Raw genomic sequence first — 15,594 nt, 5'->3', positions numbered from 1 at the left:
TCGAGAGTCTTCAATATACATGATAATAATGATATCGGTCGGTAAGCTTCAGCTAATTTAGGGTCTTTCCCCGGTTTGGGAATAGGAACGACTATAATACGCTTAAAATCTATTATGCTGTTGCCTTCAATAATTATCTGGTCAAATATATTTAAAAGTAATTGTTTTGCGTTATCTGGTAAATGTTGTATCATAGGATATTTGATTGCATCGTATCCTGGTGAGGTACTAACGCGATTATCAAGGGCAAAATCTAATTCAGTTCTCGAAAAAGGTGTAAGGAGAAAATGATTCTGATCAGATGGAAGCGTTTTAGAATTAATAACATCTAACTGGTTATTTACGTAAGGTGGAGCTATTTTATCGAAAAAATCGTCTACCCATGAATTACTTAGAGGTAATGAAAAATTAACTTTTTTCCTATTCATTTTTCTTGCTTGATTCCAAATAAGACTAGATGGAGTTTGTTTATTTAATTTTGAACAACATGCAACCCAACTTTGTTTGGCCTTTAATTTCAGGAATTTTTTGACACGAGCATTTACTTCTTTGCATTTACAAAAATTTTCAGGAGAAGAATTGTTTTTATAGTTTATTAATGCCTTCTTTCTTTCTGCAACGGATTGATCACATTCCGAATCCCACCACGGAGGGGGAGTCCGTTTGCATTTAAATGGTTTATATTCAGAAATAGATTGTTTAGAAGCTTCATTAATACAGTCAATAAGGAAATTATATTTTTCTTGGGTATTTAAGGATGTGTGAGGTTTTTCGTTTAATAAGGTATCAACAAGCTGAGAGTATAATGACCAATTTGCTTTTTTAATGTTCCACTTAGTACTGGGATAAATGGTATTAGCATTAGTTCCCAAGACATCGATCACAACCTTTATAACGAAATGATTTGATCCCAAGGTATCAAGATCTACAGACCACGAAGTTTTATCAAAAAGGGATGGTGAGCAAAACGTGACATCAATCATGGAATCTGAGTTTCCTGGACTCGTTTGGCAAGTTGGTTGTCCATTATTCATTACTACATAATCTAAATTCTGAATTGTCTCCACAATTTGATGGCCTATATTATCATTTTTATATGAGCCCTACAAAGAATTATGTGCATTCATATCTCCTCCAATGATACAAGGGTGTTTTAGTTGAGAAAATAACTTATCCCAATCTTCGGTTTTGGTTTTAGTTTTTGGGCACCTATATACAGAGAGTAAACTTAAATAACTTTGTTTATAGTTGATTTTAATACCACAAGCAAGCAAGTCTTGAATATAATTTTTTTTAATTGTTATGCGCTCAAAAGGAATACCAGTTTTAATTAAAATAGCAACTCCAGAATAGCCGTCATCGCGATCTTCGCGTATCACATTATAACCTCTATAAATATATACAACATCCCGTTTAAACCAAGTTTCACTTATTAAAGCTATGTCAATATCTTCGGTTATTAAAAAGTTAATAAGGCTGTTTTTGTTAGCAACAGCTGATCGAGCATTCCATTGTATTATTTTGAGTTTAGATTTGTTCGTCATTAGATGAGTTATTTTTTAAAATATTATCTAGAACATTATTAATACCTTTGGCTAACAAATTCATGTCAAGTGATTTTGCCTCTTCTAAACAATTAATATTTTGAATAAAACTTGAGAAAAGAAGTACTAAGGAATCTACTAACTTATTTTTATCATTGTCTGTATTAGGAAAACTTTCCTTATTTAAGGGAGGTAAAGGTTGAGACGGTCCAAATCTGAAAGGGATGAGATATGGTGTAGGATCTTCGGAAGTTGGAGATGATACTTTTCTTTTTTTATTTGCATCATACTCAGTGCTTGATGTACTACAGCTTGGTTGGCTAAAACTTTTGGGTTTCTGTAGGTGAGGCCTCAATGGCTTGAAATAAGGAGATGTACTAACTTCAGAGGAGTTAGTTAATTTTGGAAATTCTTTGTCTGAATTTGACAATATTTCAAATCTGTTATTAGAAATAAGACCAGAAAATGATGAGTCACTCAAATTTTTTGCCTCCAAATATGAGATTTTATGTTCAATCATGATATTTTTTATTTTTTTTTGATGTTCGAAAAAAGGACAGATTTAGAGATCGATATATGCTTATCAGTTTTACAGTGTATGCAATACTTTTTTGTTTCATCACATGTATGTATGTCATTTTTAATTTGTCCACATTGTATACAGTATTCCTGTGTACCTTTACACTGTCTAGAAATATGTCCATATTTGAGGCATTTATAACATTGCGTCACTTTACCCAACAATTTTTCCACTTGGAAAAATACATAATTTATCACAACATAGTTTGGCAAACAATTGCCTTCAAAAGTAATTATAACATTACGTCTAGGGACGTATTCTGTATTTCCATCCTTTTCTACTTTCCTGTGCATTCTTTTAATATCAATAATTGGTGAACTAGAGCTCATATATTTTTTCAAATAGTCAATATTATATTTGGTATCAACATCGCGTATCAGTCCTTTGATTTCCAAGAGGTGATTTGGAATGTACGCTTTTAAATTATCGTCCTTTAAGTGACTATTATTGACTAAATTGTTTGCATCCAAAATAGATTTGAGGATTACTTTAACACGGTTTCTTCCTATACTTTTAATTTGCTTAATATTATTAATCTTTAATTTTTGATGTAAAATATCTGCAACAACCATTGGATGCAAACGGGAAATATTCTGATCATTGGTCTTCTCAACATAAACACAACAATTTTGAAAGTCGTAACTATTACAATTAATATTAAAAAGTTTTACCTCCCTTGTAGCAGAAGAATTTGTGGTGATAGTTCCTGTATCCATGTCTTGATTACTATCACTAATAACTTCAGCAGTATTTAGTTCGCACACTGGCGTCTTTTTTATATTCTCCCCCATCTGGGGAGAATATTTTCACTTTTGTATCACTATTCTACAATATGTAAATGTTTTTACCCACGATGAAATTTAAATGTTTTAATTGTCACAAAAACTGCGAGCTGAATGTCAATATTTAGGTACGTTTAACCATGGTCAAATTTTAAACTGTTCACACAAAAGTTAAACACCGTGAAAAGAAGCCTAGGCTGTTTAACCCATAGGACTGAAACTTCTTATCAATGATAATTAAAACCACTATAAAATTAATTTAAGTTAAACTACTAAAAAATAAATTTTTTCTGGAGCTATTTTAGATGCAACCGTATTTGACGTTTATTAATGATGGTGACGTTTCAATTATTACGTTAATCATTGTCAGAATAATAAGTTTCTTGAGAGGATGCTTTAAAATAATTTTAAAGGAACAAACAATAATTAATGAAAACGTAAAAAATTACATTGACAATCATTGGGTTAAGTCAATAATTTCACACACGCCATGTCTTGTTGCGTGTTTAAGGGTGGCTTCAAAAGAAATATGGATAATGCCTCCTTGATGCTGAGTTCCGTTGGAGAAAAAAAAAAAAATATTTTGACATTTTGGGACCACATTTTCTTTAATATTATGTTCAATTGTTATATGCCTTTAAAATATTCTATTAACACATTAATATCTTTTAGGTTATGGCCAACTTATGCTAGCGCACACAACAATCTTGGCACATTGCTTAATAACAGACAGGAAGCGGAACAACATTTTCTGCTAGCAATTAGATATTCCACGGAACACATCAACGCCCACTACAACTTAGGGAGATTGTACAGGTATGGATTTGTTTAATTAAAAAAAATGATCAACAACATTCTAGCTATGTTGATTTTCTTTCAGTGTTTGTATTGTAGCTACCACACTTTAATACTCTACTTCTTCTTCTTATTCTTCTTCTTCTTCTTCTTCTTCTTCTTCTTCTTCTTCTTCTTCTTCTTCTTCTTCTTTTTATGTAGACATGACTCTGTCTGTTTTTCAATGTGCCTCTAGTAAGTTGTCATTCCATCTTTTTCGTGGTCTTCCCACTGATCGTCTTCCTACTGGGGAACCGTCTCTCGCCGTCCTTACTACTCTATTTGTTGTCATTCGGCTTATGTGGCCATTCCATTCTACTCTTCTATTTTTCACCCAGTTATTAATGTTGTCCACCTTGCATCTCCGCCGTATATCTGCACTTCTAGCTCTATCCCATAGTGTCTTGTCATCGATGTTTTCGCAATGTTTTCATCTCTGCTGTTTCTAGCATTCTTTTTGTCCTTTCTGTATCAGGTCGTCTTTCTGCCACGTATGTCATTATTGGTCTGATGACTGTTTTGTAAATTCCGCTTTTCACTTCTTATCCGATGTTTTTATTTCTCCATATTGTTTCATTCAGGCAACCTGCGGCTCTGTTTGATTTATTCATTTGAAATTTATTCGCCACACTTTATTAATAGCTGAAATAAACTAACGATTGCAGGCTTATTTATTTGAAATAACAGAACAAATGATTCATAATAGAAGTAAATATTTATTTATTTTTTATTTAGAAAATAAAACAGCATCCACTCTAAAGGTTATTGGCGGTGGCTTCAGAATTCAAAACTCAATTTTATAAAATATTCTTATAGAACTGTATACCATTTTTATTCAGTTGCAATGCGAAGGCAAAACAATCTTATTTCTCACTTAGGATACGGAGCGCAGTCCAGCACTCTGAATCGGCGATTTTTAACTCTTATTGGGATAAGTCCTATTAATTAATTAATAAGTCCAAAGTAATTTCCAATAAGAGTCGAAAATCGTCGATTCAGAGTGCTGGACTGCGCTCCGTATTCTAAGTGAGAAATAAGATTGTTTTGCCTTCGCATTGCAACTGAATAAAAACGGTATACATTTTTATTTTAGTATTACTCCTATAGAGTAACTAGGTCCATTTTCCGTTGGAACTTTACCAAGCTGCAGACGGGGGTTGTGAATTGCATAGTGTAGAATTCCTTCCCTTATGTCTTCACTGCAGCATCCATTTGGCTTGCATATTGTAGAAGCCTTGGAGGTGTCACCAGGGAAATGGACCAATAAGTTTTCAATTTAAAAATATTTTAGTAATATTTTTAATATTTTTCGATATTATTAATGTTGCTATTAGGATTGAAAACTTTACCTTTTATATTCTCATAGATTTAGAAAAATACAATATTAACCGTTGAAAAAATTAGTGCCCAGTAAATTACTTGTGCTGCTAGGTTAGCTATGTTAAAATGAATACAGTAATTATCAAAACAAATGCATGCAATTAGAAAATGATAAACAATACTTCGTTAATTACATGTAGACCGGAGATATTATACAGAAGTTCAGCCACGATTTTCTAAGTCCTGCCTTTTGCAATACTGGAAGGGTAGACGATGTACTTACAATCTGTGGAAACATCCACAAATTTCCTGTGACATTTTCCTGTAATTAGATTCTCCCAAAAAATAAAAATAGGGTTTTGTGATGAATTTCTAAGTCCTGCCATAACCGTAGATAGACAGGATACTATCGATTTTATGAAGAAAATTTTTTGGGCAGGAGGGTTGCAAACGGGTTTACGGAGTATATATGTACACAAACATGTAAGGAAAATAATGAAATTTTCATGATTTTCTAGGTCCTGCCAACTAAATAAACTAAACATATTTATTTCAAAATGATCAAAAAAAATATTGGCATGGCATCTCCTAATGTTTAAGTATACTTGTCCCTTGGAAAATTCTGCGGAAAATTTTCAGCCTGATTCCGTAATTTTCTTAGTCCTGCCTTTAAAAAGTTATAATACTCAAATACAATCAATACCTTTTCGGTACTCGGCAGGAAGGTTAAACGGTTCTTGTAAGACGGCAGGAGTCCTAGATTTGTAAGAAAATTCGTGAAAAAGTCAACGATTTTCTGAGTCATGCCATTTTGCACATGTTTTAAGAATCTTAATATAAGTCTATTTACAAAGAGGCAGGATGGTTTTATGGTTATTTTGTATACAGGGTGGGGCATTAGTGTGACAAAGTCCAATTACTCGTTTGTCGTAAGATATACGAAAAAAGTTATTTAGGTAAAACATGGGCCACAGATAGGACTACGATTTAACAGTATTTTCTAATATATAGGGCTACCCGTTTTCACAGGGTGACACAAATTTTGGTTTTTTTAAATGGAATACCCTGTATATTTTTACACTTTTGGATTCTACTCGATGTTCTCTTTAATAAAATATAGTGTTTTAAAATACTATACGAGGTAGTTTAAAATATAATTACGTTTTTTGTTAATTTTGTAGGAACGTTCACACCCTATATATATATATTGTTAGTGATTTAATATCCAAACTTATATTAATTTATGTTTAAACGATTTTCAATATAGTCTACTATTGTCAGTTATTAATAGTATACCAAAATGTTTAATTTTAGTATACGGGGTTGGTTGAAACTCGGAATGAGTATTTTCTGAGTTTTCTTAAATGGGACACCCTGTATTTTAGTATTATAATAAAATGATATTTTATGGTACCTTTTATTTGTTAAGCATTTTCTATACCATATTTATATATTAATTTCGGCAGTAAATTGATACAGACAGATTACTCAGGTGGTTTTTGGTGTTTCTGTACAAGAATGTCACATTAGAACAGATCTTTACCTATTGCTCGGGGTGACTAATATACACGCCATATTCTTAAATTTCGAGGCTTTCAGATAGTAAAGTGATGCAAGTAGATTACTCGAGGAGTTTTGTGGTTGCTGAACATGAATACGCCATCAGAATCGACCTCCAAAAACTCTCTAAATTCGAGATCAGTCACCCTGGGCACCAGGTGCTCCGAGGGTCGGTTGTAATGTCATATTCGTGTTCGTCCATCCCAAAAACCCCCGAATAATTTGTTTTCTTTAATTTATTGCCGATATCCCACGAAACTCCAGATGACGTGCCTTGGCAGCAACTCTGGGCACTAGGTGATTTTGCCCTTAATACACTGATTTTGACAGGTTTATGCAATATTGGATGCATGTTATGCACTAAAAGGCAATTTCCACTCATTTTTATATTGTACACCTTTTCCTGATGTTATCCTGAACACAATGCAAAAAGTTGCAAGTAGATAGATGCTGTATTTAAAAATCGATTTATTCTGGTGTTGTTAGTGTTAGTACATTTTGTTATCAAATATAAGAAACAATATCAGGAAAATATCTACAATCCTACAATATCAGGAAAACCAGTTGAGTGCGGCAACTTAGCGTCTGTTACCAGTTTTCGTTTTTCCAAATAAAAGCGTTCTGCAGCTATTTTAAAGAAACTAATTACAAGAATTCGATATGCTTCTTCTAGACGAAGCATATCGAAGTAGAGGTCGTCCGCCAACCAGATGGTCTGATGACATCAAACGGATCGACAGAAACTTGATGCAGACAGCACAGGACAGAAATGCATGGAGAAGACTGAGGGAGACCTATATCCAGCATTGGATAGATCCAGGTTGAATTATGCCGATGATGAATTACAAGACGCCATCTTTAAAGAGCTCTAGCTTTCCACGGAAGCATTTTTGAGCTAGGTGAATTGAGTTAAATTTTCTTAAAATTATCTGAAGAATCTCCGGTTTTCGTTTGTTATGAGAGCTTTTGGACACCCTGTATAATATAATGGGTAGGTAAATTCCCTACTATAACCAATAAATTGTAAAAATTGTTTATTTACTTTTATTGCGTTTACTTAGATAAAAATATGATCTAATCACTTAAAATAAAGATGTTACAGTTTGCTATTAGATATGAAAAGTGTGTAAAAATTCCGAGACATTACTCAGAAAAATAATATTTAATAGGAGACGATTGTTTTAATGATATATAAATTAATTTTTTTTATCATTCATCTTTGCGATTATCCTGCCAAGTTGTAAACGGTTTTAGATTAGTGTTTTTTAAGCATGCTCGATATGGTATGACTCAGAAAATTGTGGTGATATGAATATGTTTGTATAACACCCTGAAATAATTTTGCGGACACACAATTTAATTTTTTATACGAAATAACTATACAACCATCCTGCTTCTTTGAAAATAGATTTATATAAACCTTCTTGAGATATGTGTGAAATGGCATGACTTAGAAAATCGTGTAATTTTCCACGAATTTACTTACAAAATTTTTTAAATATATATAGTAAAAAAGGTGTAACTAAATATCCTGCCATTTTGAATAATGTCTACTTAAATTATTTATTTTATAACAAAATTTATTTTATGACTTAGAAAATCACGGAACTAAAGTGAAAATTTTATACAGAATTTTCCAAGAAACAAGTGCAGTTAAACATTAGGTGACGTCATGCCAACATTTTTTTTGGTCATTTTGAAATAAATATGATTAATTTATTAAGTTGGCAGGACTTAGAAAATTATGAAAATTTCATTATTTTCATTATATGTTTTTATATCTGTATACTCCCTTAGTCCTTTTGCAACCGTCCTGCCCAAAAAATTTTCTTCATAAAATAGATAGTATCCTGTTATTCTATGGATATGGCAGGACTTAAAAATTCATCGCAACTCCCAATTTTTTTTTCATGGAAAATCTAATTTTCACAGGAAAATGTCACAGGAAACCCGTGGATTTTTCCACAAATTTTAAGTACCTTCTCTAACCTTCCAGTATTGCAAAGGGCAGGACTTAGAAAATCGTGGTTGAACTTCTGTTAATATCTCCCGGTTTAATGTTTCACATATAGGTCGATCACTTTTAGATAGGATCACTCACATGAGTGAGTAAGTCTTGCGTTCCAATTCGTTTTTCAACTATTCTTTTCTGTTCCGAGTTGGGGTTACCAAGTTGTAATGCCATTTTTAATTTGCTTCAAACACGTTTGAGGTTGTAAATCGTTTTTATACTTGAACCAAATTCAATACCTAATATAAGCTTTTACATCAACACCGTTATTTCCATACCCGATTTGTTCTATATCGGTCCTAGAGCAATTTCAATCGAGCTCGGGTAAGCTCTTTCATTGCCTTCAACGCGAATTTGGCATGATATCCATAGAAAATATGATTCGTCATAAGTTTTTGAAATGGGCCATTTGGCTAAATGTTATTTAGAGTTAGAAAGATACTAAGTAGTTAGTAAATACTCGTAATAAGTAAACAACAGAATATAAAACCGTCTATATATCTAAATAGTACCAAACTTGACCAAGTTAATCAAATTGTTTACCTTGACTATCGGTTAAATTGTAAAGCAGATAGTATCAGTTAGATCCAGAATAGGGCAGGACAGAGCCATTTTAGAAGGATGTTTAAAGTATTATCTAACAGAGACCTAAAATTGGCATTGAGTATCCGCCTACTTCGCTGCTACGTGTTCACGGTCTTACTGTATGGTGTCCAGTCTTGGACAGTAAACAAATTAACCTAAAAAACTGCCTTGAGGCTTCCAAAATGTGGTGCTGTAGAAGAGTTTTAAAAGTTTCTTGGGTGGAGAAGACTAGAAACTCCACAATGCTAGAACGTTTTAATTTAATAGGTGCAGATCATAAAAAGCATCAAAAAGAGGCAGCTGGAGACATGTAAGTAATGAGAGCTCCCAAATAAAGGTTCTTCTTCTTCTTCTTTTTGTATAGACATGACTCTGTCTGTTTTTTCAATGTGCCCCTAGTAAGTTGTCGTTCCACCGTTTTCGTAGTCTTCCCACTGATCTTCTTGCTATTGTGGAACCGTCCCTCGCTCTTCTGACTACCCTATTTGTTGTCATTTGGCTTATGTGGTCATTCCATTCTAGTCTTCTGTTTCTTACTCAGTTATTAATGTTATCCATCTTGCATCTCTGTCGTATATCTGTACTTCTAGCTCTGTCCCATAGAATCTTACCATCGATTCTTCGAAGGGTTTTCATATCCGCTGTTTCGAGCAACTTTTTGTCCTCTCTGTGTCAAGTCGTGTTTCTGCCGCGTATGTCTTTATTGGTCTGATGACTGTTTTGTAAATTCTGCCTTTGATTTCTTTTCCTATATTTTTATTTCTCCATATTGTATCATTCAGGCAACCTACGGCTCTGTTTGCTTTATTCACTTTATCTTCCACTTCTGTTTCGGGCCTTCCCTAGCTAGATAGTGTGATGCCTAGGTATTTAAACTCCATCACTTGTTCTATTATCTGACCTTCTAGCTCCAATTTATATTTTATTGGATCTGCTGCTATAACCCTGCATTTTGCCTTTTTTGAGGAGGAAATTAACATATTAATTTTTCTGGCGGTTATGTTAAATTGGTGCAGCGTACGTTGTAAATCATCTTAAATTTGAGAGATTAGTATTGCATCGTCCGCATAGCAGATTATTTTAAGTTGTTTTTCTCCCATTTGGTATCCTTTTTTTTAGTTCATAATTTTTTTATTATTTCGTCCATGATCAGGTTGAACAATAAAGGACTCAAGGACTCAACTGTCTTATTCAATTGCCGACTTCAATTGGGTCAGTTAGTTCATCTTTCACTTTTACTTTTATTGTGTTGTTTTGGTAGATGTTTTCGATCGTTTTAATTACCCTTAGAGGTACCTCTCTCGAGTATAACAAATGGATAACGTCCTTTAATGTGACCCTGACAAATGCTTTCTTAATGTCCACGAAACATACATATGCCGGTTTGTTGTATTCCAACGATTTCTCTTGAACTTGCCTCATTATAAATATAGCGTCAATGCATGACCTTCCCGACCTAAAAACTTGTTGTTCTTCTGCAAATGGTATAATTTCATTCAATTTGTTTGTTATCACTTTGGTTGTTAATTTAAATTAAAATTTAACGTGAAGTAAAACACTCCCTGGTGTAATTGGTATATTTTAATAAAAATTTTAAAAATTTTTAAAAATCCAAAAGGATTACGTTCAGAACGTTTTCGGACTTATCAGTCTCTCAGAGTATTTCCGTTATTACATTGGATCCTGACCTTGGTTCATCGCATTAAAAATTGTCCTGTCCTGGATGTCAATGTCACTGACATTTGAAGTATTTCTACTTCCTTCTAAATCATTAACAGACCAAACGTGGTTCAATGAAGATATAATCACAAAAAAAAATTAATTTAATGCAGTAGAGCAACATGTTGCTGGAAGTAATCCATTGGCATCCAATTTAGGCCAAATTCTTTTATAATTTTTACTACATATTTTAGTTTGAACATACAACTTAACCAGTGTTTGGCATTGTGGCTATTTAGCAAGGACAGGGAGTAAGTAATCTTAACCACATTTTTCAATTTTTAACAGTCAAAATTTCACCCTTTTCAATTTTACTAAGTGGGATTACTTACATTTAGGTTCAATGATGATGGACTGATAAGTCCGAAAACGTTCTGAACGTAATCCTTTTGGATTTTTAAAATTTTTTTAAATATTTATTAAAACATACCAATTACACCAGGGAGTATTTTACTTCACGTTAAATTTTATTTAACTAGATGGTATACAGCCAACCTTCGGGTATTATCCCGTTTTATTTATGTTAATTTTAAAGTTCTGTTTATTAAGTTAATTTCTCTGTAGTTCTCCGGGTCCGATTTGTCTCCTTTTTTGAAGAGAGGTATTAGGATGCTTGATCTCCATTCTTGTGGTATTCTGATTTGTTCTATTATTTTTGGTATTAGTTTTAATAGTTGTTTAATTAGATCTTGCCCTCCGTACTTTAGGAGTTCGTTCGATATCTAGTTTGATATTTAGGAGTTCGTACAAATATAGGTTGATACACAATATTATACAAGGGAAAATAGTAGGCAAACGCAGACCAGGACGAAGAATTACGTCATGGTTGAAGAACTTACGGGATTGATATTAATTTATGATATTGATACAAGCATGCTATTTAGGGTGGCAGTGAATAAAATTAAGAAATTTATGGTGGTAACCAACGTTCTAAAAGGACATGTATGATACATAAAAAAGAAGAATCTATATACGATTTAAACATTTTTAAAATAAATAATTAAACGACAAATGAAAGACAGTTAACAGGTTCGATGAATATATTTTTTAAGTATTTCTCCCAGAACCAGAAATATTATTTGGTGGGAGGGCAATTAATGCCAAACTTTCCACCTTTTTAAAAGGAATGGATCGACATCCAATTGCTCCAAAATATTTATTAAGGACCACTGGAGCAATTATAACACAATTAAACAGAATTCCTTCGATAATTTATTTAATAAGTGTACTGTACTGATTCTAACATTGACAACTTATCGCGCAATTCTAAATACAAAGAGATTTATACAAACATTAATTATATTATAGTGCTTCGGGGGTGTAAACACAAAGAAGGTTAAGTAAAAACTAAAACTAGGTAATATTATGCGAATAACACAAATAATAACATAAAAGACCGGTACATTTTAAAACACGTAAATTTGCACCAGAAGCGCTAAAAAAACACACTTGTCTTCACCTCATTTATTTTTTTTTATTTAGCCTATGGCTTAAGTATATCACAGAATATATTTAGATTTATACATTATACAATGCATCACAAACAGATGTCCAATTTTTTTATATATTCGATTGACCCTTCGGTTGCCATTACAAAGTCTATAGGGTCGCCTGTGTATGCTCTGCGTGGGCAGTCCTGAACAATGTGACTGATCGTCTGTCTTGCAGCTCCGCAGTCACAAGAAGGCGAGGGGAGTTTACCCCATCTGTGGAGGAGTCGGCGCATCTTCCACAGTTTGTTCGAATTCGATTAAGGGCTGCCCAAATCTTACGGGGACGTTCAAATTCGCCAGGTTTCCCTATGATGTCCGGTAGACTATGGTAATGCGAATCTGTCCTACTTTTCCAATCTTCTCTCCATCGGGTATTTAAGTCAAAGTTGGATTGCTGCAGCGCTTGAGCAGATTGTAGAGGGGGTAACCTGGATCGGAGACGGTTTCCAAGAATATCGGGGATGTCGTTGTGGACTAGAAGCTGGTGACTGTCCATTATTTTGTTATATTCTTTAACCAATGCATGTTCGCGGCGTAGGTTGGGTGGTGCTATATTACTAAGGGTAGGTAGCCACATTGTAGGGGTGGGCTTAATTGTGCCTGTTATCATACGCATAGTACGGTTTAGTTGGTTGTCGACCAGGTGGGTATGCCTGCTATTTAGCCACACTTGAGCACAGTATTCTGCCACCGGATATGTCAGGCCAAGAGCAGAGGATCTTAATGTTGATGCTGTGGACCCCCATGTAGTGCCGCAGAGTTTCTGTATTATATTGTTGCGTGTTTTCAATTTTGCTGCTGTTTTCGTCAGGTGTTCTCTGAATGTGAGCGTTCTGTCTAGAGTAACCCCAAGGTATTTCGGGTATTTATTGTGTTTTAACAGCTTGTTATTAAAATACACTCGCAATTCTCTGTTTGCCAACTTGTTGTTTAGATGAAAAGCTGATACTTCAGTTTTTGTAGTACTTGGCTGTAGTCTCCATTTCTTAAGGTATTCGCTGAGGATGGATAAGTCATTCGTGAGAGTGATTTCTGTAGTTTCTAAAGATTGGTGGCTTGTTGCAAGGGTCCAGTCGTCAGCATATCCAAACTTCCGAGACTTGGTTTCAGGCATGTCAGCAATATAGAGGCTGAAAATAAAGTTGCAGGGACAGAACCCTGTGGAAGACCATTGTTAAGTTTCATCTGTCTACTCGTCTCCTTTCCCATTATAACCTGGAAGGCTCTGTTGGTCAGCATGTTGTCAATGAGGTTAATTATCTTTCTGCAGGGGATAATGCGGGCCAATTTATATATTAATCCCTCTTCACCTCAGAGAGGTCGTTGTAATACTGCCGTGATTCTAAACTGTCAACGGTTCACGCGGGGAGATATGGAGGCAGAAAAACAAGTCTTAACAAATAAAGGTTCATATTAGGAGAACTAAAACTAGTTTTCGAACGCAAACACATGCATTTACAATTCTTATATAAGTTTTTAAAATATAATAGTTGGATATATTTAGACTGAAATAAACTAAGCTGTTTTTACAACATTATTTGTAATGTAATGTAAGTGAGCCAATGTCGCTCATCAGCGACATCCACATTGGAGAGGCAAACCAAATGTCATCGATGAGCGATATATACGCATCGAACGTGTTAAAAATTTAATTTCGTATTAGCAATCAACAACGTCTGTTTACATATGTTTAAACCTCTTGGTTTCTCCAGAACAGTCCGTGGTGTGCTCAGAGCAATGATATCCTTATTAGTTTGTTCTTTTTTAGTTTTCTAAATTTTGTTGCGACCCATCATAATCAATGAAAACATTTCGTTTATAAATTCGCAAAGTCTGTGTGTTATTGAGTTGCCGCTCCTGCAATACTCAGATCAGATTTATCGATGGATTTTTCTGTAGTTTTTTCTTCTGAATCCAAATCTGAAAACGGAATTTCGATATTTCTAACCGTCTTCGAGATAATCGAAAGTCATAAATGCGACGTCACAATCGTTTTATTTTCTGCCGACACACTACACGTCCAGCTGAAATCGTTGCTATTAAGTAGGCTAGATTTGTTAAACAAAGCATAGATTATTTACATTTGAGTTTGACACTTCGTGAATGTCAAACTAAAATTTTAAATTAAGTATTAATAAAACATCAATGACATTTGATACTGAATTTAATTATTATATAAAATAAATAAGATGTTCGAAAATACAATTTGAGTATATTTTAAAAGCAATAATTTATTAACAGCTGTAAAAAGGTTTATACGAGTATACGGCCTCCCCTTTATGATAAAGGGACTGTTCCATTTATTATGAAACTAAAATATAGTCGGTTCACTAAACTCGATACACCTGGCTAGTGATTTTAGTAGGTAATTTTTTTGTTTTTTGCGAATTTTGCCAAAATTGGCAAAATTACTAATTATTTAGTAACTACTAACTAATTGGTAATTATTTTTTTTGCCAAATTGGCCAAATTATTGACTAAAATCACTGACCAGTTGTGTCTGAGTTTAGCGAACCGACAGTATATGAAATAATATTGTTTTTCTACAACCGTGTTAAAAATGCATTTTTTAGCACTCCATACGAGCGTTAAAAATGCAACTTTAAGGCACTAGTGCCTTAAAAAAATTTTAAGGCACTGCAGTTTGTATTGACCGTATATGCAATTTTGATGTAATGTCAAAAAAATGTAAAATTAGAATGTAAGTCAAGTTCAAGTAAAAGTTTTTGTAGATATTGTCCTGTAATTACGTTTGTAGAAAAAATATTGTATGATATGCGTGTTAAAAAGTACATTTTTAAGGCACTCATGTGAATTGCAGAACTCGCTATCGGTCATTCTGCAAACTTTCACATGCGTGCCTTAAACGTGTACTTTTAACACTTATATCATAAATAACTATTGGTATAAAAAATTATGGTCTGATATGTAAAATTACATCCTTCTAATGGAAAAAAATATTTGAAAATTTTTCTCAAATTATGGATACCAACAACATTTTCATTTATAACTCTTTTATTTTTAATTTGATGAAGAAAAGTTATTCTTCATAAAAAGCTCTTCACGTTCTAAGGTTTATGATGCAACCATCACATATAAAATTTTATTAGTTTTATACGAGGTATATAAAAAATATGAATTTCGATCAAGAGTAAACTACTTTTAT

General features: G+C 33.4%; 1 protein-coding gene across 1 annotated transcript in view; it reads left to right on the top strand.

Moving 5' to 3' along the window:
• The window catches only part of LOC126882459 (protein O-mannosyl-transferase TMTC1-like), a 124,888-nt gene that overhangs the window by 16,990 nt on the left and 92,304 nt on the right, over positions 1 to 15,594 (top strand). The window contains exon 2 of the mRNA XM_050647423.1: positions 3,579 to 3,722. Coding sequence (XP_050503380.1) covers positions 3,579 to 3,722 — 144 coding nt within the window. The remainder of the gene's footprint in view (positions 1 to 3,578; positions 3,723 to 15,594) is intronic.

This window comes from Diabrotica virgifera, chromosome 1 (assembly GCF_917563875.1).
Source record: "Diabrotica virgifera virgifera chromosome 1, PGI_DIABVI_V3a".
Taxonomy (NCBI): domain Eukaryota; kingdom Metazoa; phylum Arthropoda; class Insecta; order Coleoptera; family Chrysomelidae; genus Diabrotica; species Diabrotica virgifera.
Note: the sequence above shows the minus strand (reverse complement) of the source record. Positions and strands in the feature narration are given on the sequence as shown.